Genomic DNA, 25,440 nt, shown 5'->3' with positions numbered 1-25,440 from the left:
ATATCTTTGTAGGTTTATACTTACCTGAACTGAGACGGCTAAAAGAATAATGGCAAAGTAATCATCAATATGCATTTTTCAACATCAAGAGAAATACTAAAGGACTCCATTATTTAAATAGAAGCTAGTATACATAAAGAATACATCTAGAATATGAAAAACATATTACTATGCTTTCAAAATTCAAATTTTTCTAGGTTGGCTTTTCATAAAGTATGAACATGTACCCTCTATATTCTCTCTTAATATGAAACACAAGAGCCCATTCAGGATAGCAAACTGAATCAGTATTCTCTAACTTCAGAAAAAGAAACTAAAGACAAAGGAAAAGAACTTTTAACATAAAAGTTATCTTAAGAGAATGAGACTATTGCTTTTTTTTTTTAATGTTAAGGGTCAAGAAACAAAAAGAAGATAAACTCATATCACTTGGGGGTATTTAAAATTATTTTGCTTATTTATTATATTAAACATTTAAAAGAAATTAAGAATTAATTCTATTCTCTAGCATCTTATCTGTTTTTTTAGAATTAGCTAGTGGGCAAATTATACTTTCTTCACCACTACTACTTTTTAAAAATCTAAGCCAACTAGGGATATTTAGGTAGAAATAAGACTAAACTTTCAGGCAGAAATGATAATATACTATTTGACCAGTAAATGGACGTCTTCTTTTATTTTTCTAAAAACGGTACACTGGTCACTTTTTTTTTTCAATGACATTTCCAAATACAATATTCACTTTGTAACGCAGAATTTTCTAAACAGAACACCAGCATTAAGTTAGTATAAAACACTGTTTTCTTAGAAGGAAACTATTAAAGGATCTTTGCCTTATTTTCATTACTAATTTGGAATCTGTAAGAATAACTGAACAGTAATTAAAATCTCTTAAGATTAGCTTTTCTACAATCAATTTTAAACTGTTAAAGGAAATACTTACTGGTTGCTCAGGTAAATCTTGCTCTTCTTCCATGAGGACCAATATTTCTTTATTATGTTTATGTGACTCGATTGTAAGTCTCTCTCAGCAATCTTCACAGTCTGTTTAAAAAAGGGGGATTCAAAGATTTATATACTCTTAAATAATTATCATTGAGGCCATCAGAGAATAATTTTTTCATATTTTGCTACCCCAAGCTTTCTACGTTAGTTCCAATCTCAAAATCTAGAACTTGCACGTGGCTTTTCAAAATTGACATGCTGCACCAAGTCAAGAGAGGTGTACACAATGACTTTTATAATACCTTGCAAAAGCCAACACGTGGAACCACTTCTGCTGGTTACTATAGTGCCTAATGCATTAAACATTTTATAATGACAGCCATGTGCAGATAATAAAATAATTTTTTTAAGGATTAGAGTTACATTTAAAATGATAGATAGAGACTGGCCTAGCAAGTCAGTAAGTTATGATAACATCTAACCTGCTTTAATGTGGAACGTTTACATAACTGTTAACACAGACACACAGAATCACTTTAAATAGGACAAAGTGGAATATCAATTACATATATTCGCAACCAACTATCTGTCTAAATGTAAACAATTTAAAGGAAGACTCAATTCTTCTGCATGTTAATAATGAAAATAAATAAGTATAGTGAAACCCTTAATTTTCAGAATTAATTAAAATAACCATGCAAAGCTAGGACCCCATTGAATTCTGAAATAAAGCTTCCCTTAACTATACTGTCTGGTCAATTATTAAGTAAAATCTTTACCTTCTCAGACATTCCTTTTCCTGTCCTGATTTTTAAGCAAAAAAGAAAAGTAGGATTCTAAGCCCCACATTTACTGGTACGACCACCTTATTGTGCTCTGCTGACTGACAGCAGACAGAAATTAGAAAGCTAAATACATAATACAAATGAAATATGTCATTTCTATATAACAAAATGAGACTAGCACTTTCCCCAAACAGATGTGATTGCATATGCTATTAATTAAAATCACAGCTGTTTTCACTTATTCTACAAACCACCATACCCAACTTAACACACAAAGCTCAAGCAAGTATAGAATCTTATTGCAGAAGTTATGAAAATAGGTAAATAACATGACAATGAAAACAAAAAACCTTCAGTACCAGTATACTACCACTCTATTACTCTATCTTGGTGCAATACAACACACCTTATTTTAGAGCCATACTCTAGAATGAGAAAAAGAGAGAAAACACATGTAAGAAATGTCTAACTCTGATACAGCTTTATTCTCTGCCCTAATTTAGAATATCAAAAGAAAAAAAAAGTTTAAAGGTCAGAAGCACTTGATGCTTAATGCACTCGGGTAGCTCATACACACTGCCTCAAAAGCAAGGTTCTCCTACTACATGACGCAGATAACTACTGCTGCAGAATTACAGAGTGCAACAACTAAAGCTCAGAGGCGCTATCCTCCCTGCACTTGTTTTGTTCAACTTAGAAGAGCATAATCAATGTGACGTAACACTGATTCACAAATGTGAAAGATAAAGCATTTTTTGTTTTACCAGTTAATACCTATTAGTCTTAAATTGAAATGTCTTTTCTTTATGGGATTTTAGTACTGTCTAAATGCACATTATGTACATATATTATTTCATTCCACAAGAAAGAGAAAAATAGGACAAAATTATTAGGGAAATGTAATGCTTTCAGTACCTCATTTGTTGAATTTTTATGTGACCAGCTCTTCTCTACCCAAAAAGTGATAATATTCCATGTTTGTCTTAATTGGGGGCCATGGCTGTAAAAACTACAAACTCTAGTATATTCTCAGCAAGGGAGAGGCAAGGGAAACCCCCCCAATCCTGCCCAGTCATGGGGAAAGGGTTATAAATTCCATCTCTGGATAAGAGGAAGGTAAGAAGTAGTATTTTGGTTTTTTGTTTTTTTTTAAAGATACTTAACATGTGCTTTAATTTTGTTTTTAAACACAAAAATTTATTTCTAAAGATCTGAACAACATTAAAGGAGAACATAATTGTTTACGATCAAAGAAGTCGTAGGTTTTAAAAAGTGAAAAGCATTACTCTGAACAGTGGGGAAATAAACCCTTAATCCATACAAAACCAAATGTTAAAATCCTGAATTTTGCTTGTTAGAAATATGGAAATATTAAGTTGATTTATAATAGAGAAAGAGGAATCTGCTGTTTTCTTGACATAAATTATGTAAATTTCAAAAACTTTAAGGAAAAAACTTTGAAGACATTCATTTCTACCTCTCTTATATCTTATTCTTTGAAAATAAACACCTTTTTTGTTTTCATCTTTAAAATAATCTTTATTTTCTCATCTTTTCAATTTAGGGAATAAAAAGGGCATACATAATTTCTATATTTAGAAGAAAAGAACTGTAAAAATCAGGCTTGATACCTACAAGTAACTGGTCAATGACCACCAATAATTTTGATCATTTCATTATTTTTATTTTTTAGTTGGAGTCTCACTCTGTTGCCCAGGTCAGAGTACAGTGGCATGATCACGGCTCACTGCAACCTCGAATGCCTGGGCCCAGGAGACCTATCTCAGCCACCAAAGTAGCTGGGACTACAGGCACATGCCATCACGGCTGGCTAATTTTTTAAAATTTTTGTAGAGACGAGGTCTTGCTATGTTGCCCAGACTGGCCTTGAACTCCTGGGCTCAAGTGATCCTCCTGCACTAGCCTTCCAAGTGTTGGGATTACAGGAGAGAGCCACTGCACATGACAATTTTGATTATTTTTAAACCAAAAAAAAGCGGTGGTTTTTCTTTTTTGAGATACTTGCCCATGGCAGGTCTTTCTGCCATGAATCTTCCTTTTTTCTTCTATTCTTCTTGCTAATAATCTCTGTTTTAAAACTACAAACAAACAAACAAACAAAAACCAAAAAAGCATCCTACAGGGAGAGACTATGCTGTATTAAGAATCTTCTGGGATTCTATTGGCAATATACAATGTGTGGAAAGCTTGCAAATATACATTCTGGTACATTTGTGTATAAAAAGCATTAATGACAATATATTATGCAATTTCATCACAGCATGCATCTATGTACTACTTCCCATCAATACAGTATTCTCCTTCCTTCCAATAATTTGTAATCTGAAAGACCTAAATATAAGAGTATACTAATTTTAAGAATGCAAGTATTCACCACATTCCCAGCACTTATCAATGTGCTAAAACTTAATAAATAAGATTTCACACCATTTTCTGCAAGTCATACATGCTATACAACAAGTTAAGTCACATTTACTAACAATGAGATAAAAGTGTTGTATAATATAGACAGAATGTTCCAGTACTTGATAATAAAAGAAATACAGAATTACTACACAAATCTTATAATACAATGGCTATAGCACCGAAGTAGAAAGTGGATTTTTAATATAATTAAAAATAAATATAATTAAAGCAGTCAAAGTTGATGGAATTACAAAACACTGTGAATTAATCTTTTCTTTTAAGTACCTTTAGGATATTAGAATAGTAATGTCTTCTGACAATTTTCTAACTTCGATTCTCACTACAGATTTCTAAATACACTTGTTTTATCACATATTTGGGAGACAGAGCCTGTTAATATCCACATGCTTTCATGGATGGAATTCTGGGAAAATTTAAAACAGAATAGAAATTGTATTTTCTAAGACTTCACATTTCCCAACCTACAAATACTGACAATGAAACAATAGAAACTACGGTTTGATTCAAGAGCCACACAATTTTAAATATTATTGTGATTTCACATGCTTAAAAATAAAGCAGAATCCTTTTGTTATACGGCAGCCATAAATTTTACTTTTATTCCTTAGACATTAGAAGGGAAATAATTAGTCACAAATATTTTATTTCAAAATTCTAATTAGATTCCTATCTTACAGTTTCTCTTTCATACCGAATTCAACACACTATTTACCCTGTAATTGTAAATGACCACAAGCAAAAACTTAGGTTGCTTCAATATACTATTATGCCTCTTAGGCTTAGGAATATATATATGTAAGCACGGAACATATATATGTAAGCACAGGTCAAATTGTTTTCAATGAAAATAAAGTATATATCAATCAATTATAATTTCCAGAGAATTGTATAAATAGAGCAAAATCAATCTGATTTACAGGTCCTAGAAGGGGATTTACCTGCAGCTAAGTACACACAGAGATAGTTGGGGGGTTAACTGAAAATCTGACACAGCCCTACAAAGAAAACAAGTAGTTCATAAATTTAATCACTGACTACACCATATTTTAGAAGTATATTTACCACCTCTTCAAAAGCCTTATATATATATTTAGAGCACAAAGAACAGGCTACAGAAGTTTCACCAGAGGAAACTTCCCAAAATTAAAAACAATAGCAATAATAGTTAGAAACAATAGTAGCTTAAAGAAATATCAGTAATTAGCAAATGTTTACCATGGCATCTTTAAATATACTTATGTATATACTTTGAAGAATAAAAACAAGAAACAAACACCCTCTTCTAACAGGGTTAAGAAAATTGTTTCAAGTATTATTATTTTACAGTTACAGATCTATTCTAAGGGGACTATGTCAATGAGTTCAGAAACAAATGTCCTGATACCCAAAGTACCAAACCTAAACCTTAAAGATATCAATTCAAAATAAATTCTAGGCCGGGTACAGTGGCTCACATATATAATCCCAGCACCTTGGGAGGCCAAGGTGGGAGGGCTGTTTGAGCCCCGAGTTCGAAACCAGCCTGGGTAACATAGAAAGACATCATCTCTACAAAAAAGTAAAAAAAAAATTAGCCAGGTGTGATGCCACATACCTGGAGTACCAGCTATTCGAGAGGCTGAGGTGAATGGATCACTTGAGTCCAGGAGTTTGAGGCTACAGTGAGCCATGATTGTGCCACTGGCATTCCAGCCTAGGAAACAGAGTGAGACCCGGACTCCAAAAAAAAAAGAAAAAAAGAAAAACAATCTAATTTATAAAGTAGGAGGGTCTTATAAGTCAAAGTCTGAAAACATGTCAGGAAAATAGTTTCAAAACATAAGAAAATATTTCTGCGTCTCTTGTGGAAGTGCTTGCTGCCAGTAAGTTTAGTAGGATGATACTAAGTAGTAATGTGGGCTTCGTAATTTATAAAACATATATATTAGGTTTCAAAAATAAGAAGCGAACAAAGGTTTACTCCAATACCTACAAATTTCCTACTAAAAATTAGGCAAGAATAATAATGACTATTTTGGAGGAAAGGAAAATAATAGACGTTATTAAAGGAAGACCTGACCTTTAATAACAGTCTTTAAAACCAATTATAGTGGAAAAATAAGAGAATATTTGATGAGCATATATAGTACACCAAGTACTTTTACATTTACTGTCTCACCAAATTTTATCTCTTTAACTCTTCTAAGATACAAGTGGTACTATTCCCATATCAGAGACAGAGCAACTGGGATTCAGAGATTTAAGCAATCTGTGCAAGAGTAACAGCAATATTGTTGTTGTAGGATGAAGTGAAAATATGTCAAATAAAGAAACTAGAGGTAAGTAATGATGGTTGTGCATCACTGTAAATGTACTTAATTCCACTGACTTATATACAATAGTCTCCCTTTATCTGAGGGATATATATTCCAAAACCCCCAGTGAATGCCTAAAACTACAGACAGGACCAAGTCCTAAATATAATGGTTTTTTATTTTTATTTTTTAACATACATTACCTATAATAAGGTTTAACTAAACATTTAACACGCACTGTGGCCACAAGTTTTACAGTTTGAGATGCAACAGCAAAACCTGCAAGAATTTCTTTTGCCCTCTTCACAATTTCACTGATAAAAGTTTCATTCTTACCAAAGCCTTTCTGATTTTTCTTCTTTCATTATTAAGTTGAAAACTTTTTACCTTTTGACTTAAAGGAAGCACTTTATAGCTTCTCTTTGGCATATCCGTATTGCTAAAATCACTACTCGTGAGTTTTGAGGCCATTATTAAATAAAATAACAATTACTTGAACATAAGCACAGTGATATTTTAATAGGTGATCTGATAACCAAGATGGCTCCTAAGTGACTAACAGGCGGAGAGCGTCTCCAACATGAATATGTTGGGTAAAGGGATGATTCGTGTCCGACACAGGAAAGGACGAGATAGTGAAATATTTCACCACACTACTCAGATCAGCACACAATCTCACATTTACAAATAGTTTATTTCTAGAATTTTCAATGTAACATATTTAGACCAAGGTTGGCCTCAGGTAACTGATACTGCCAAAAGCAAAAGATGGGGAGGGTGGGGCGCTATTGCACTTAAAAATGGTTAAACCAGTTAATTTTATATTATGTATGTTTTTTAATAAAAAACACAAAAAATGCCAAAACAACTACTAATCTAAAAAGAATTTATGACATATAACAAATGGAGAAAAATCAGTATTTAGAAAATATTGTTACAAAAACTGATATTAATGTGAAAAAATATATCCACACTACACATGACAATTATAAATATATAAATAATATCAATATATAATTGTAAGTATAGCTTTAAAACGACACACTCCAAAATTTTAGAGAAAACAGAATAGTATATATTTATCTTACTATGGAAAAGAAAGAACTATATGAGCAATAGAAGACAAATCCAATTATGATCAAATAAACTTTCATGTAGTAAAAAACCAAATATGCTGGGCGCAGTGGCTCATGCCTGTAATTCCAGCACCTTGGGAGGCAGAGACAAGAGAAATGGATTGAGTCCACGGGTTCAAGACCAGCCTGGGAAGCATGGCAAGATCTCGTATCTGCAAGAAATTAAAAAATCAGCTGGGTGTGGTGGCTCAGGCCTGTAGTTCTAGCTACTTGGGGCTGAAGTGGAAGGGACTGCCTGAGCCCAGCAGGTAGAGGCTATATGGTGGCCATGAGCATACCACTGCACTCCAGTTTGCGTGACAGAGTGAGACTTTGACTCAAAAACACAAACAAAAAAATCATGATAGATATTAAAGCTTAATGTCTATAATATAAACCAAAATAATTCAACATTTACTGATTGTCTATTACTATGTGGCAAACAATAACCTAACACATATATCTGTCAAAGGATTAAAAACAGGCAGTTTAAGTAACCACAAATCAAATCAGCACTTGAGAAAAAAGACTGTCTCACTATAATAGAAGAAATATAAATTGTAATATTTATAAGATACTACTTCATATATATTAAACTACCAAAAATACATCTAAACAACAAATAACACTGATAAAGACATATTCAGGCACAGATGTAAAAATCACAAGTTATCTTCAGACTGTTCTTGGATAAAGTATAAAAGAGGTCATAAAATTGACCATGGCCTAATGTGAATAATTTTTCTTAAGTATTTTCCCAAGAATTACATATGGGGAGAAAAGCTAACTCTATTTTTTCAATAATATGTTTGGCTAGAAATGAAAAATGAGAAACAATCAACATGTGAAAAACGTTTTCATTGTGCTATAATTCTAACACTGACCATTCCATATTAAAATGAAACTGTAACCTATTTCAATACAAGCTTATTTAAAAGGTGAAAAAACACGTTGTTTTTACATTACAATTTAATAATAGCTTACATGTAATCTGATAAGAATCAAAAGCAGATAAAAAGTTATATATTTATATAGTAAACTGCCTACATATTTTTTAAACGTGTTTACAAAAAATGTTCAAGACTTTAACCTAATATTGGACACAAGGGCAACCCCCTCTGGTCCCCTTACCTCTGTGGGAGCTTTTCTGTCCTCTCAATAAATTCTGTTTTCTCACTTAAAAAAAAAAATTGGACACAAATTCTCTATTCTTATTCTACCTTTTTCCTCAGGAAAAAACAATTTATCTTTGAGGGATAAGCAATTTAAATTACAGTCATCCTCCCTTACCCTCAAAATCTTAAGTTTATGGCAATGGTACAGGCAGAAAGATTCATTTTATTTTCTTACTGTATTATGTCTTCCATAAGAAGTCAAGTTATTTAGGCAATATACACAAATCCAGGGTTTGTTCATTTTATGGTTCTAAACCAAAGCACTGAATTTCCAATAATTAAAGAATCTGCTATTAGAAGAGACTTCACAAGTGGTTTCACTTATCTAGAAATTATTCTCCCTTGCCAATGTAAGAAAGTATATAACATAAGATGCTACAAAGGATATAGAGCACTGCAGATCATTAGAGGTAATCCTTATTTTAGAGTTGTGGATATTAAACCAAAGAGGTGAAGGCATTGCCTCACGAATCTGTAAGCAGAAACAGTGGTGAAAACTAAGACTCTAAACTCCTTTGTCTAAAGCTTTTTTCCCCTTCATGTAGAATTGAGCAAAAAGAACATTCCTTTTAAAATTATATTCCTAATATTATTTCCTTGACTACTTATTCCTTTTCTTTCACTAAATCTCTAAATTTTTTTCCTCTGTAGTTTCAATGGCTAGAATCACTAAATCTCTAATGATTCGAAGTTATATTACTTTGATCTTACGGCATAACAGCATGTTCTTAAAGTTTCAAAATGCTTGAAATTTATAAACTCAAAACTTCTTTTTCAATGTATGGATTGGTAGTTTCAGAACATCCTAAAAATCTGAAAAACAGATTCTATTTTTTTCTTCAGATGTATTAAAGAATTTAGTTGAGCAAAGGGCCATTTGCAAATATGGCAGTTCTCAAAATTAGAAGAGGTTCAGTAAGCTCCCTGAAATTTTTTGTGGCTGTTGTTTTTTGTTTTTCTGAGTTGAAGTCTCACTCTGTCACCCAGGCTGGAGTGCAGTGGCATGCTCACAGTCACCACAGCCTCGACCTACTGGGCTCAGGTGATCCTTCTGTCTCAGTCTTCTAAGCAGCTGGAACTACAGGCGTGTGCTACCACACCTGGCTAATTTTTTGATTTATTGTAGAGATGAGGTCTCGTCAAGTTACTCAGGCTGGTCTCGAACCCCTGAACTCAGGCAATCCTCTTACCTCAGTCTCCCAAAGTGCTGGGATTACAGGCTTGAGTCATCATGCCTGGCCATCCCTGAGATTCTTTTTTATGCTACTAATTAACTCCCTGCACAGTCTGACAAAAATACAAAATAATTTATCTTTATAATCCTAAATCCTTAATTTACATTGTACAGACAGTGATTTGCTGATATGAAACAAGTATTTTAACTACAAGGTATATGAAAATAAATTATTTTACCATTTCTAGACAGAGATAAGCATCATGATTTCAGAAAAACAAAATATTTCCCAACCTACTAAAACTTCAGTTATTAGTGAAAGAGTTCCCTGCTTCATTATTAGCTATTAGTTAAGAGTTCTTTAAAACTATTCCTCTACTTGTGGTTTGTAATTCTGGCAGTTAGCTATTCTGCTAAAACTATTCATTTTTCCTTGGTCCTATGATTCCTATGAAATTCTAATCCTAAATTTCACAACACTAAAGATCACTTTGTTCTTCTTATCTGACATCACATAGCAAGCATTCAATAAATATTTGTTTAATCAAGCACTATTTCTAAGCTCTTAATTTCTCTAAATATTTACTTAAAATCCGTTAAGAATTTTTGGAAGGTATAAAAAACTTAAATATTCACTTCTCCTATTTTCATCAGGGATGTCTAAGTCACAACTTTAATTCTTTACAAGGTTTGTTAAGCTGATTTGAGGAATATAATTTTGAAATTGGTGTTAACTGAAAAGTTCCCTTCAAATATAAGCAAGGAATGAAATATTTCAAATGAATTTTTAATATCACATCCATAACAAAGGATCACACAAGTTGCTTACAGGTTACAAGCCCTTAGGTTTCTCCCCATCAATAGGCTAACGTTCTTTTTTTTTTTTTTTTTTTTTAAAGAAAGCAGGATTTATTGAGAGGACAGAAAAGCTCCCACAGTGGGAGGGGACCCAAAGGGGCTGCCCAACAGGCTACTGTTTTAAGTTAAAAAAAAAAAAAGGCCAGGCCCAATGGCTCATACCTATAATCCCAGCACTTTGGGAGGCCGAGATGAGAGGATTGCCTGAGCCTAAGGTTCAAGACCAGCTGGGCAACTTGGCGAGACCTCATCTCTACAATAAATCAAAAATTGGCTGGGAGTGGTGGTGCATGCCTGTAGTTCCAGCTACTTGGAAGGCTGAGGCAGAAGGATCACCTGAGCTCAGCAGGTCGAGGCTGCTGTGGCCGTGAGTGTGCTATCACACTCTAGCCTGGGCAACAGAGTAAGATTTCAAACCCCCCCCAAAAAAGCAGCAGCTGGACACATGCTTATAGTACCAGTTACTGGGAGAAGGGGGTAACACAGCAACAGACCTTCCCTAAAGAAAGAAGAGAAAGGAGGGTAGGGGAAGGCAGAGGGAAGAAGGTAGGGAAGAAGTAGATAGGAAGGAAAGGGAGGGAAGGAGGAAGGAGGGACAGAGAAAAGGGGGGAATCCCCTTCCATGAACACATATACACATGGTTATCATGAAACAGATTTCTGGCCAAAAATGGGTCCACATCCTAATGTCCAGAACCTGTGAATTTATCTTATCTGGGAAAACGTAATTAGGGATTTTTGAGATGAGATTATCTTGGATTAACTAAGTAAACCCTAAATGCCATCACAAATGTCCTTATGAGAGAAAAGTAGAGTGCCGGGCTCGGTGGCCCAGCCTGAAATCCCACACCTTTGGGAGGCTGAGGTGAGTGGATTGCCTGAGCCCGGGGGTTCGAGACCCGGCTGGGCAACTTGGTGAGACCTCATCTCTACAATAAATCAAAAAACCAGCCAGGTGTGGTAGCGCGCGCCTGTAATTCCGGCTACTCAGAAGGCTGAGGCGGAAGGAATGCCTGGCCACTGCACTCCAGTCTGGGAGACGGAGTAAAACTCCAACTCAAAAGAAAAAAAAAGAGAAAAGTAGATAGAAATTTAACACACATACAGGTGATGTGGAAATAGAGGAAGAGACTGGAGGGTTATAAAGCCAAGGAATGCCAGTAGCCACCAGAAACTGGGAGAGGCAAGATATAATTTTCCTTAAAGCCTATGATGGAAGCTGGGCCCTGCTAACACCTTGATTTCAGACTTCTGACCTCCAGAACTGTGACAATATGTTTCTGTTGTTTTAAGTTTCAAAGTTTGTCCAGGATAATGTCTTAAGACAGTCACAGGAAACGAATACAAATACCAATGTTTATGCTTTTCATTCGTGTCTCTCTGCTGGAACTTGGTCATCTCCTGAACAATGAATGAAATGTGCACACTGGAAACAAAAGCGAAAAATGACAGAAAGTACAATATATAAATAAGTTAACAGAACATGATTGTACACACAGCTGAAAAAATGCTTCCAGACATTAAAAAGAATAGGGTGAATATAAAACACTCAAAAGTTTTCCAAATAGTTGGAAAGGTTGCCTTTCTAATGGAATTGTTAAATAACTCCAAAGTTAGCGTTCTTCTGCTTTCACTCTGGATCAAACCTAAACTATGTATCATGGAGGAAACACCCAAGTATCAGTAACACTGACACTCTCAGGTACTTCACATATCTTGAGAAACCTTAGAGATCTTCCCGATGCCTTGAGAAAAAAACTAAAGTACTAGTTTTATAAGATACCACTTAAAATTTGCATACATTCACTGTATTCTGATGTGTTTTGCTTGGGAAAAAACTTGCCAGAGTTAAACCTGAAACATACACAAGTCCTCCTTTCCAGTTTTTTATTTTTTATTTTGAGTAGGAGTCTCATTCTGTCACCCAGGCTGGAGTACAGTGGCCTGCTCACGGCCACCGCAGTCTCGACCTGCTGGCCTCAGGTGATTGATCCTTCTGCCTAGCTGGAACCACAGGCCCATGCCACCACACCCAGCTAATTTTTTGATTTATTGTACAGATGAGGTCTTACCAAGCTGCCCAGGCTGGTCTTGAACCCCTGGATTCAGGCAATCCTCTCGCCTCTGCTTCCCAAAGTGCTAGGATTACAGGTGTGAGCCACTGGACCCGGCTTCCAGTTGATCTTAACTAACAGGCAACCTATGCCTCGAGACTAAGTTCACATTTTTCCATTTTGGTTGATGTTCATATTTTGTATTTCTCACATGTAGTCACTTTGTGATTTCTACAATATGTATCTCCATAAACAACTTATTAAACATTAAAATTTTTTTCTTGAATTGGAATCTCACTCTGTCACCGAAGCTGGAGTGCAGTGGCATACTCATGGCCACCTGCTGGGCTCCTGCGATCCTTCTGCCTCAGTCTTTCAAGTAGCTGGAACAACAGGCGCGTGCTACCACACCCGGCTAATTTTTGGTTTATTGCAGAGATGAGGTCTCGCCAAGTTGCACGGGCTGGTCTCAAACCCATGGGCTGAGGCAATCCACTCACCTCAGCCTCCCAAAGTGCTGGGATTACAGGCTAAACCACTGAGCCCAGTCTAAACATTTAATTTTTAATTTTGTAACATTATACTCAGCACTGTACCAAGAACACTGTTAACAAATCACAGGATGTTACTGGATAATCAGACATTTTTGTCATTAGAAAAATGTGACTTTTCTGGTAAGCTATAGTCGTTCATGCCTGTAATCCCAGCACTTTGGGAGGGCATGGTGGCACGTCCCTCCCCTCCTCTCCCCTCCCCTAGGGCAATTAAGGACTGGGAGGACTGCTTGAGCCCAGAAGTTGCAGGGAACAGAGTGAGCCTGAACAACATAGCAATACTTCATTTCTGCAAAAAAATCAAGCCAGGCAAGGTGGCTCATGCCTGTAATCCCAGCACTTTGGGAGGCCAAAGTGAGAGGACTGCCTGAGCCCACGGGCTCAAGACCAGCCTGGGCAACTTGGCAAGATCTCATCTCTACAAGAAATCAAAAAATTAGCCAGGCATGGTGGCGTATGTCTATAGTTCCAGCTACTTGAAAGGCTGAGGTAGAAGGATCACCTGAGCCCAGCAGGTTGAGGCTGTGGTGGCCAAGAGTGGGCCACTGCATTCCAGCTTGGGTGACAGAGTGAGACTCCAACTCAAAAAAAAAAAACAAAAACAAAAATCAAAAAAGTAGCCAGGGCATGGTGGCATGTGCCTGTAGCCCCAGCTACTCAGGAGGCTGAGGAAGGAGGATCCCTTGAGCCCAGGAGTTTTTTTGGTTTTGTTTTGTTTTTTTTTTTGAGTTGGAGCCTCACTCTGTCACCAGGATTGGAATACAGTGGCACATTCACAGCTACTGTAGCCTTGCTCTACTGGGTTCAGAAAATCCTTCTGCCTCAGCCTTCCAAGTAGTTGGAACCATAGGCGTGTACCACCATGCCCGACTGATTTTTTAAATTTTGTCGAGACAGGATCTTTCTAAGTTGCCGGCTGGTTTCAAACCCTTGGGCTCAGGCAATCCTCTCGCCTCAGCCTCCCAAAGTGCTGGGATTACAGGCATGAGCTATCTCACAGCTGAGCCCAGGAGTTTGAGGTTGCAGTGAGCCATGCTAGTGCCACTGGCACTCGAGCCTGGGAGAGAAAGTGGGACCGACTGAAAAAATAATTAGCTGGGTGTGGTGCCGTGAGTAGTCCTAGAGACAAAGGTGGAGACAAAGGTGAGAGGATCGCTCAAACCCAGGAGTTTGAAGCTGAAAGAGAGAAAAGAAAGAAATAAAAGAAGAGAAAGAAGAGAAAAATGTGACATTTTCTAAATCAACAAATGATCTTTTTTTACAAGTATTTCTTTTCTTGGGTCTTCCTTTTTTTATGTCTTGAATAGAGCCCTGAAATTATTTCTAAATATAAAATATTTATAGACTATTTAAAACCAAAGGAAAAACACTGAAACAGAATCCAGAGTAGAATATACCAGGTATTAAAGATATTCTGGGCTGGGCCCAGTGGCTCAAGCCTACAATCTCAGCACTTTGGGAGGTCAAGGTGAAAGGACTGCCTGAGCCCAAGGGTTCAAGACCAGCCTGGGCAACTTGGCAAGACCTCATTTCTATAATAAATCAAAAAATTAGCCGGGCATGGTGGCGTGTGCCTGTAGTTCCAGTTACTTGGAAGGCTGAGCAGAAGGAATGCCTGAGCCCAGTCGGTCAAGGCTGTGGTGGCTGTGAGCATGCCACTTCACTCCAGCCTGGGTGACAGAGTGAGATTCCAACTCAAAAAACAAACAAACAAAACGATTTATTCTGAAAGAAATCATAACTACTTTTGGTGGCTATTTGTCAAAAGTTCATGTTGGTGTTGTATATGCCAATTAAGTAAATGCAAAAATGTATAGATCAAAAAGTATGAAAAATATAAAGGCTTGGGTAATTTAACAAAAGCTGTTAATTACAACTTCAGGCATCAAAGTAAATGAGAAGAGTAAAACTTAGGAACTTAATCATTTTCTTGATAAAGGTTTTTTTGGTAGAGACAGGATTTTGCTCTGTAGCCTCCAACTCCTGTGTTCAAGCGATCCTCTCGCTCCTGTCTCCCAAAAAGCTCAGACTATTAAGCATGCATCACTATGACTGGCCTTTTAGTTTTTTCTTAGAGATGGGGGTCTCACCGTGTTGCCCATGTTGGTCTGGAGTTCCTGGGCTTAAGTAATTCGCCCACCTTAGTCTCCTAAATTGCTGGGATTTCAGGCATGAGCCACCACAGTTGGCACTGACAGATTCTAATTGAAACAATATTCCCAGAGGCTCTGTTTGGCCTAAATAAAAGGATCCAATCTTAAAAAGGCCAGCAGTTCAGCCTTTGGAATTGCCTCTGAATGCAACTCAAAAGGATGACACAAAATTGGATTCATTTCCCATCCCCAAAAGTACATGACATACAAAGCATTTTGGGATAGATATGAACTGAAAAAAATTCTTGCAAAAAATAGAACCAGACTAGTAGCAGTATCTTAAAAATTAGTTATAACATATAACAGCCAAAAATAAAAATTAAATAAAAGTAAATGAGGGCCATTGCCTTGGTAGAGTCTAGTGTGGCCATGTGCTCTCTGAGCCATGGCTGTCGCCATGCTTCCTGACTTTGGTCCCCTCTTCCACCTTGGGGAGGTGAATCTTCTCTCTCCCTTCTCTTTCTGTCTCTAATTTACTTTCAAATAAACTTTTCTTTCTTAAAAAAAAAAAAAGTAAATGAAATGCAAAGTGGTATCCTGGATTAGATCCTAGCATAGAAAAAGTCTATTAGTCAGAAAAGTAGAGAAATCTGAATAAAGTTTGAAATTAGTAACCACTAATGAAACAGTAACATGCCAATGTTCGTTTATTAGTTCTGATAAATGCACCATGGTTATATAAGATGTTAACAAGCAGGGAAACCGGGTGAAGGGTAAATAGGAGAAACCTCTGTATTATCCCTGAAATATTTCTGGAAACCTAAAATTGTTCCAAAATAAAAAGCTTATTGAAAAATATGAGATACCACTATACACTTACTAGAATGGCTAAAATAAACAAAATAAACAAAACTGACCAAGTACTGGCAAGGATACAGAGCAACAAGAACTCTGCACAACTAGTACAATGTACAACTAGAAACTGTATACCTGCTGGTGGGAATGCAAAATGGTAGAGTACAGCCATTATGGAAAACAGTTTGGCAGTTTCTTATAAAGTTAAACATATATTTACCATACAGCTCAGCAATCTGACTCTGAAATGAAAACTTATGTTCACAAAAAAACCCGTACATAAATGTGTACAGTGGCTTTTTTATATGTATGCCAAACACTGGAAACAACTCAAATGTCCTTCAAACTGGCTGAATAGATAAGCAAACTGTATAACAACCATACAATGGAATACTACACAGCAAAGCACAGAACAAACTGGATGAATCTCTCATACATTACGCTAAGTGTTCAGACCCAAAAGCCTACATACTGCGTAATTCCATTCACATGACCTTCTTTTTTTGTTTTCTGAGTCAGGATCTCCCTCTGTCACCCAGGCTGGAGTGTAGTGGCACAATCACAGCTTACTGCAGCCTCAATCTCTAGGCTCAGGCGATCTTTCTACCTCAGGCTCCTGAGTAGCCTCGCTAATTTTTAAATTTTTTTTCTAGAGATGAGGCTTCACTATATTGCCTAGGCTGGTCTCAAACTCCTGTGTCCAAGCAATCCTCCCGTCTCAATCTCCCATAGTATGGGACTACAATAGGTGCAAGCCACTGTGTCCAGCCTACATGACATTCTTTATATGATGTAACTACAGGGACAGAAAACAGATCAGTGATTGCCAAGTGTTGGAGATGGATAAAGAGGGTAGCTACAAAGCGGTACAAGGGATCTTTTTTGGGATGATAGAACTATTCTATAACTTGATTGTAGTAGCAGTTACACAATTATATGCATTTGAAAACCTATAAAACTATACATTAAAAGGAAGAATTTGCTGTACGTAAATATATCTCAAAAATTATAATAGGATCTGTTTAGATTTGTAGAAAGAAAATAACAAACAAAATTGAATAAAATTCTGACTGTAATAAAAACAAATAAATAAAATTATAAACACAGTTGAATCAATAGTTTATTTGTAAATACAAAGATTTGAAATGTTGGCTCACAAAATTATAAACATAGTTGGATCAACAGTTTATTTATGAGTAAAGAGATTTGAAACATTGGCTGATGAAACTATAAACACAGCTGGATCAACAAGCAGTTTATTTATGAGTACAGAGATTTGAAATGTAGGCTGTATTACCTGATATCATCATAACAGAAGAGTTTTCCATTAGATAGATGACTTAAATAAGGTCAAATTGTATAAATTCTTATTTTTTATTTTAAATGTTAGTGCCTTCAGAGATACCCTTTCCCTACTTAAAATGAAATAGAATTCTATCCCTATCTAAAATCACTAACAATAGACCTATACAACATACAATCATTAAGACGCAATTATACCTAAAATAAAAGTTGATGTTCATTTAAAAATGAAAAAGAGAAAAATATCTTATGCTTCAAACTCTCAGAACTATAAGAAAATAAATTTCTGTTATTTTAGTCACTCAGTTTTTAGTGTCCTATTATAGCAAACCAAGATTAATGTAGTTCTCATACTTTCTTTTAGTTCTTTAGACATGGTTTCCTTTAGTTCTTTGAATATATTTTTAAAGCGGCTGATTTAAAGTTTTTGTCTGCCAAGCTCGGTGGCTCAGCCTGTAATCCTGCGCCTTTGGGAGGCTGAGGTGAGTGGATTGCCTGAGCCTACGGGTTCGAGACCCGCCTGGGCAGCAAGACCTCATCTCTACAATAAATCAGAAAATCAGCCGGGTGTGGTAGCGCGTGCCTGTAATTCCGGCTACTTGGAAGGCTGAGACGGAAGGATCGCCGCAGCCCAGCAGGCCGAGGCTGCAGTGGCCGGGAGCGGCCACTGCACTCCAGTCTGGGCGACACAGTGAGACTCCAACGCAAAAAAAATAATAATAATAACTAAAGTTTTTGTCTAATAACTCCACCATTTGGGCTTCTTTAGGGACAGTTTCTATTTTACTGCTTTCTTTCTGCCATACTTTAGGGGGTTTTTTGCACACCTTGTAATATTCTATTCAAAACCAGATATTTTAAATAATGTATTGTGACAACTCTGAAAATCAGATTCTCCCCCACCCAATATTTGTTATTATTACTGTTCACTGCTGTTGTTATGTTTATTGTTGTTTCTTTTAGTGACTTTCCTGAACTAATTTGATAAAGTCTAGATTCTTTGCCATATGTGGCCACAAAAGTCTCTGTCCTGTTAGTTTGTGGTCAGTTAATGACTAGACAAAGATCTCCTTAGATGCCTGGAATCAGTTAAGTCCCAGTCTGTACTGACAGGCTATGTACATGTGTTAGGGCACATGTTTCACATTCAGCCAGGCATTTTACAACTCTGCCTTAGCCTTTACCTCCTACTTGCACAGAGCCTCAAAATCAACCAGAATTGAGCACTTAGGACCTTCTCAGTTCTTTCCCAAGCATGTACATTGCCCTACACGTGCATATAGCTTTCTAGATTCCCAGAAATATAGCAGAGCTTTACACATTTTTTTATGGACATCTCATTTCCCAGTTTTTCCTTTTAAGCTTTCTGGCTAGCCTGTTATTTGCTCCAAGTGTTATACACTGTAACAGGCACTCAAGATGGTCAACAACTGCCTCTGATTATTTTCAATGAACACTCCAGGAATTGTTTGTACTGGATGAGTCTCAAGTCAGGTCAAACATAGATATCTTCTGAATGAGGTCTTTCAGGGAACCACCAGGTAGGTAAAATACTGACAATTCTCTGAGAATGGGGCTTTGAAGAAACTCCAAACTCATTCTGCCACTTCCAGTGGCTGGTTTTCACCACGACTGTAGACTGCTGATTTTCAAGGCTACCGTGGAGCTAGTGAGAGGAATATGGGAAAAGGGCTAGTTAAAATGCCACAAAGTTTGCTGCTTTGTTAAGATTCAGACATTTTTCTTAGCCAGTGCTCCCAGATTGCTGCAAGCCTGTGGTTAATTTCCAGAATTCCAAAAAAAGCTCATTCTGACAATTGTTGCCAGTGTTGTCACTGTTTTTATGGAGTGAATTTTTATATGTTCTTACTTTGCCATTTTTGCAAACATCCTCTCATTGAATTTTGAGAAACTCCTTCAGCTCAATCTTTAAACGTATTAATTTGTTATTCACACCATTTTTTAATTTTTAAAATTCCAATATTCATACTTATCATTTACCTTTTTCTTTCCTGTAAGATTACTAATTTATTCTTTACATCTCCTTCAGTTTATACCAGTCACTACTTCCTTTTGTGTTGATTGCACTTGGTACTTCCTTATCATGGCATTCATTTTCCTCATGGCATTAATTTTCCTCAGATGACTGATAAATCTAAGTTATTAGTTTATATTTGTAGCTTTTCCTCAGAGTGGATGAGACTCTGTTCTTCGGTTGGTGTGTGTGGGTTCTAGTTATATACATCCACATCTAGTGATTGTGGGAAAGGAGTGAAAAATGCAGTTAGGCGGTATGTCCAGGTAACTTGCTTTCTAAATATGAATCCCTGTCTTTTCTGAACATCACATAATTACTTGGGATATAGTTGGTCTCCTATGCCAGGATTCTCATGTTAGGGGAGCTTCTGCAGATGGGGTAATAATTTATCTGAAGTGATCATTTGTCAGCAGAAATCTAAGTAAAGAAAAAGAGAAAGCTGTATGATGTGAAGGGGGGCTTTCCAACATCTTGGCATGTTTCAGAAATAGCAAAAGGCCGGTGTTAGCAAATAAACAACTGGTAGGAAATGAGGCCTGAGAAGAGCAGATAAGGGCCAGAAGGCATACAGCCTGTAAGACATGATAAAAAGTCTGGAAAGGAGCAGGGCTAGGTGGCTCAGCCTGTAATCCCGCGCCTTTGGGAGGCTGAGGTGAGTGAATTGCCTGAGCCCGCGGGTTCGAGATCCCCCTGGGCAGCGAGACCTCATCTCTACAATAAATCAAACAAACAACAAAAAAAAATCAGCCGGGCGTGGTAGCGCATGCCTGTAATTCCGGCTACTTGGAAGGCTGAGGCGGAAGGATCACCGGAGCCCAGCAGGTCGAGGCTGCGGTGGGCGGGAGTGGCCACTGCACTCCAGTCTGGGTGATAGAGTGAGACTCTGACACACACACACAAAAAAAGTCTGGAAAGGCAACGGGTGCTTCAAGCAAGAAAATGACATAATTTGAGGATAGACTGTAAGGAAATACAAGCTCTCCCCAGGCAAATTGTTCAACGTGTTTAGAAAGCATTTCCCTAGGCTTTATCCAGGAGACAAACACCAGATGCTGAAAATCAAGACCAAGGACCAGGTAAAATGTTCCAGGCACTTGTCAGTTCTTAAGTTTACTTGAAGTCTGGTACATTTCTCAAACTTCCACATATACTTTCAACTGTGATTTCTTCTAGTCTCTCCAACAATACAATCTCACCATTTTCTATCTTTCAGAAATCCACAAAGGTCTCATTAGCTGAAGGTTACCTTTCCTAATTTACTACCTTTTAAAAAACATCTAACATATCTACCAACAAATCCACTTAGAATCCTTTGTACTCAAAGATCTGCTAAAGACACAAACATTCAGCAGATCTACACTCAGTTGACATCCTTTAAAGCTCCCCTTAGAGTGATCCCAAGAAAGTCCTTCAGCTCTCACAATCTCAGGCAACAGCACAAATCACATTTCTGTGACCAAAAAAACTGCAGCCACCTACACCTTCCTGATAAACTTTTTGCAGACAGGTCAAAGTCATCAACAGCCAGGCACGGTGGCTCATGCCAGTAATCCCAGCACTTTGGGAGGCCAAGGCAGAAGGACTACATGAGCACAGGAGTTGGAGGTTATAGTAAGCTGTTATCATGCCACTGTACTCTAGCCTGGGCAACAGAGTGAGACCCTGACTCAAAAAAGCAAAAACAGCCAGGCATGGTAGTTCATGCCTGTAATCCCAACACTTTGGGAGGCTGAAGTGGGAAGATTGCTTGAGCCCAGGAGTTCGAGACCAGTCTGGGCAATATAGCTCATCTCTGAAAAAAAATTGAAAAAATTAGTCAGGCATGGTGGTGTATGCCTGTCATCCCAGCTAGTCGGGAGGCTGAGGCAGAAGGATCACCAGCAGGTTGAGACTGTGTTGAGTCGTGAACATGCCACTGCACTCCAAACTGGCCACAGAATGAGACCCAAACTCAAAAAAATAAAAACAAACAAAAGAAGCCATCACTGTGCTAGTCAACTCTTTCCATAAATAAACAGCCCAGCCAACTGAATGTATTAAAATTGGTGAATTTAGCCGGGCTCGGTGGCTCAGCCTGTAATCCTGCGCCTTTGGGAGGCTGAGGTGAGTGAATTGCCTGAGCCCGCGGGTTCGAGACCCGCCTGGGCAGCGAGACCTCATCTCTACAATAAATCAAAAATTCAGCCGGGCGTGGTAGCGCATGCCTATAATTCCGGCTACCTGGAAGGCTGAGGCGGAAGGATCACCAGAGCCCAGCAGGTCGAGGCTGCGGTGGCCGGGAGCGGCCACTGCACTCCAGTCTGGGCAACAGAGTGAGACTCCAACTCAAAAAAAAAAAAAAAAATTGGTGAATTCTTCTAGCTACTTTATTTGGGAGGTATGAGTGACTGAGAGATCATGGTATTGTTAGCTGTAGGAATATTTATGGTAATTTAACACTTAACCTACTGAGAAAGTTTATATATATATATAAATATATATATAAACTTAAAGTTTATATAAGTTTATATATATATATAAATATATATATATTTAGGCTGCACAAAATTTTTAATAGAGAAAAACATTTCATCAGGAATCAACTCTCTAAGAATTGTTTTTATAATTTCTAATGTTACTACATGGAAAAAATCATCCTTTGAAGTTGTCTATAAAACAATCTTTAATAAAAATGAACACAAACTCCCCCCCCATTACAAGCTTCTAACAAAAGAGAAAAATGTGTTCCACAGGAAAAATTCCAAAACCACAGTAAAAAGTATTTAGAAGGATCAGGTTGTGGCCGGACTCGGTGGCTCAGCCTGTAATCCCAGCACTTTGGGAGGCCAAGGAGAGTGGACTGCCTGAGCCCGCAGGTTTGAGACCCACTGGGCAACTTGGTGAGACCTTGTCTCTACCATAAATAAAAAAAAATTAGCCGGGCGTGGTAGCGCGTGCCTGTAGTTCTGGCTACTTGGAAGGCTGAAGCGGAAGGATCGCCGAAGCCCAGCAGGTCGAGGCTGTGGTGGCCGGGAGTGTGCCACTGCACTCCAGTGTGGGCGACAGAGTGAGACTCCAACTCAAAAAAAAAAAATGTAGAAGGAACAGGTTCATTTGAATTAGTGTCAGGTGTGTTTAATAACAGTCCAACAATACTTCCATTATATTCCTTCCAACATTCAGACCTCTCCAGTTTGAGAAACTTGTCAGTCACAGAGCATGAGAATTTCTCTGGAGATCCAGACTCCACGGAACTCAGAGACTCCAAAACTTCATCTTCCTCCTTCCTTAAGCTGTGCTGTGAATATTTCTAAGAGAATCACATTTATTTTTCTGCAGGTGCTGTGTTCTGACACATGGGATCATACACCAACATGAATATTCTATAAATGTGTTGTTTCTGATTATGTAGAAAAAGCTGTACTCAGTTTCATCCACTTTCTAACATTCTATATATCATTCTATATATCTAACATATATCAATCCTATATATCAAACAGCTTTCTAGTATTTGGATAACTTACTATATACTATACTAATAGAACAAAAGTCTTTTGAAATGTAGATTTTAGCTGTCAGAAAACTCTAAGTTCAGTTCTTTTATTAACATTTTGTTTCTCCAAACTTACTCCTTCAAAAATCAATCAGAGGGATAGAGAGAGGTTGGTTAATAGGTATAAAAATATACTTAGAGAGAAGGAATAAGATCTAGTACTCAGTAGTAGTACTCAGTGAGTTGGGCAACTACAGTCAACAATAATTTATTGCACAGTTCTAAATAGCTAGAAAAGAAGAACTGAAATGCTCCCAACATAAAGAAAAATGTCTGAGGTGATGGATATGCCAATTACCCTGATTTGATCACACTGTATGCATATATCAAAATATCCATCAGATTTTTTTAAAAAGCCATCACTTACAATTTCAGTGCTGTCATTTCAGCCCCCACAGAGGGAAGAATAGTGAAGCAAGTTGTAACAACCATTACATTATTTTACCCTTTTCAACATAATTCATGTCTGTAAAAAGCAGGTTTGGCAAGCATAAGATATTTCTGGAGCAAAAACTCTGGAGCCAGATTGCTTAGGTTCAAATACCAGCTCTGACAATAATGAGTGATGTGGGATCTCAGACAAGTTATTTCACTTTCCTAGGCCTCAGTTACTTCATCTGTAATCTGTAAAATGTGAATAGTGGCTTTCTCATAAGCTTGTCAGAAGGATTAAATGAGCTAATATCTGTAAAGTTCTTAAAATAGTGCCTGGTGTAAAAGTTGCTATTAAAGAAAAATAGCCGGGCTCGGTGGCTCAGCCTATAATCCCGCGCCTTTGGGAGGCTGAGGTGAGTGGATTACCTGAGCCCGCGGGTTCGAGACCTGCCTGGGCAGCGAGACCTCATCTCTACAATAAATCAAAAAATCAGCCGGGCGTGGTAGCGCGCGCCTGTAATTCCGGCTACTTGGAAGGCTGATGCGGAAGGATCGCCGGAGCCCAGCAGGCGAGGCTGCGGTGGCCGGGAGCAGCCACTGCACTCCAGTCTGGGCGACAGAGTGAGACTCCAACTCAAAAACAAACAAACAAACACACACACACACAAAAAAAAAAAAAGAAAAGAAAAATAAATATCTTAGCTATAATAATATAAATAGAAAAGAAATCTGGTCTTGAATGAAAGTCAGTTCACTAACTAGCTACTCTTAGTTTTCCCAAACAGCAAAATATTAAAACTATCAAGAGTAAGGCCCACATAACAAGAGATTTATATGAGAGATTAAGCAAGTTGGGCCTGTAGCCCTGATAATCTTTGTCACTTGACTTAGAATCCAACACTATACACACTTTCCCTACAAGTCCTCAAGAAAAGATGTTTTCAAGCTCCTATGCAATACGACACTGAATGTCAACCACATTCTATTACTCAGCAAATATACAGAATTCATCATAGTCTCAAATACTCAGAGAAAACCCAACTGTGAGTTGATACTATTAATAGTTAACATTTATGGAATGCTTTTTATGGGTCAGGCACTGTTCTAAGTACTTTTAATATATTAACTCCTTTAATCCTTTCAGTAAGGCTATAAGATAGGTACCATTTGTTATTATCACCATTTTACAGAGGAGAAAACTAAGACACAGAGAGTAACTTGCCCAAGGTTATACACCTAGTAAGTCAACAACCTGGGAGTCAAGCCCAGGCAGGCTAGCTACAAAGTCCAAGCTCTCAAACCACAGCTGTGTGCCTCATAATGGAACACTGCAGACTGGACTCATGATTTTTAAAAAGCTGACCAAGTTTAAAATGTATGACATGCCGGCCAGGCACAATGGCTCAAGCCTGTAATCCCAGCACTTTGGGAGGCCGAGGTGAAGGGACTGCCTGAGCCCATGGGTTCGAGAACAGCCTGGGCAACCTGGCGAGACCTCATCTCCACAATACAAAAAATTAGCCAGGTGTGGTAGCCCGCACCTGTAGTTCTGGCTACGGAAGGATTGCCTGAGCCCAGTAGGTCGATACTGGGGTTACTGTGAGCATGCCACTGCACTCCAGCCTGGGCGAAGGAGTGAGATTCTAACTCAAAAAAAAGTATGACACACCATACTAAAGTCACCAACAGCCAGAATACTTAAGCCAAATAATGAGAAAATACTAAGAAGGCAAGTTTTCTTTTATTTTTTTTGAGTTGGAGTCTCACTCTGTCGCCCAGACTGGAGTGCAGTGGCCACTCCCGGCCACCGCAGCCTCGACCTGCTGGGCTCTGGTGATCCTTC

At 37.6% G+C, this 25,440-nt stretch overlaps 1 protein-coding gene across 3 annotated transcripts in view; it reads right to left on the bottom strand.

Annotated features, from left to right (window-relative positions):
- EYA3 (EYA transcriptional coactivator and phosphatase 3) overlaps positions 1–25,440 on the bottom strand; it is a 114,546-nt gene that overhangs the window by 77,822 nt on the left and 11,284 nt on the right. For all 3 annotated transcript variants that reach the window (XM_008066497.1, XM_008066500.1, XM_008066493.2), the window contains one exon: positions 944–1,044. In XM_008066497.1, coding sequence (XP_008064688.1) covers positions 944–976 — 33 coding nt within the window. In that variant the 5' untranslated portion in view covers positions 977–1,044. The remainder of the gene's footprint in view (positions 1–943; positions 1,045–25,440) is intronic.

The sequence above is a fragment of the Carlito syrichta genome, unplaced genomic scaffold, assembly GCF_000164805.1.
Source record: "Carlito syrichta isolate Samal-C Ts95f unplaced genomic scaffold, Tarsius_syrichta-2.0.1 Scaffold105233, whole genome shotgun sequence".
NCBI lineage: Eukaryota > Metazoa > Chordata > Mammalia > Primates > Tarsiidae > Carlito > Carlito syrichta.
Note: the sequence above shows the minus strand (reverse complement) of the source record. Positions and strands in the feature narration are given on the sequence as shown.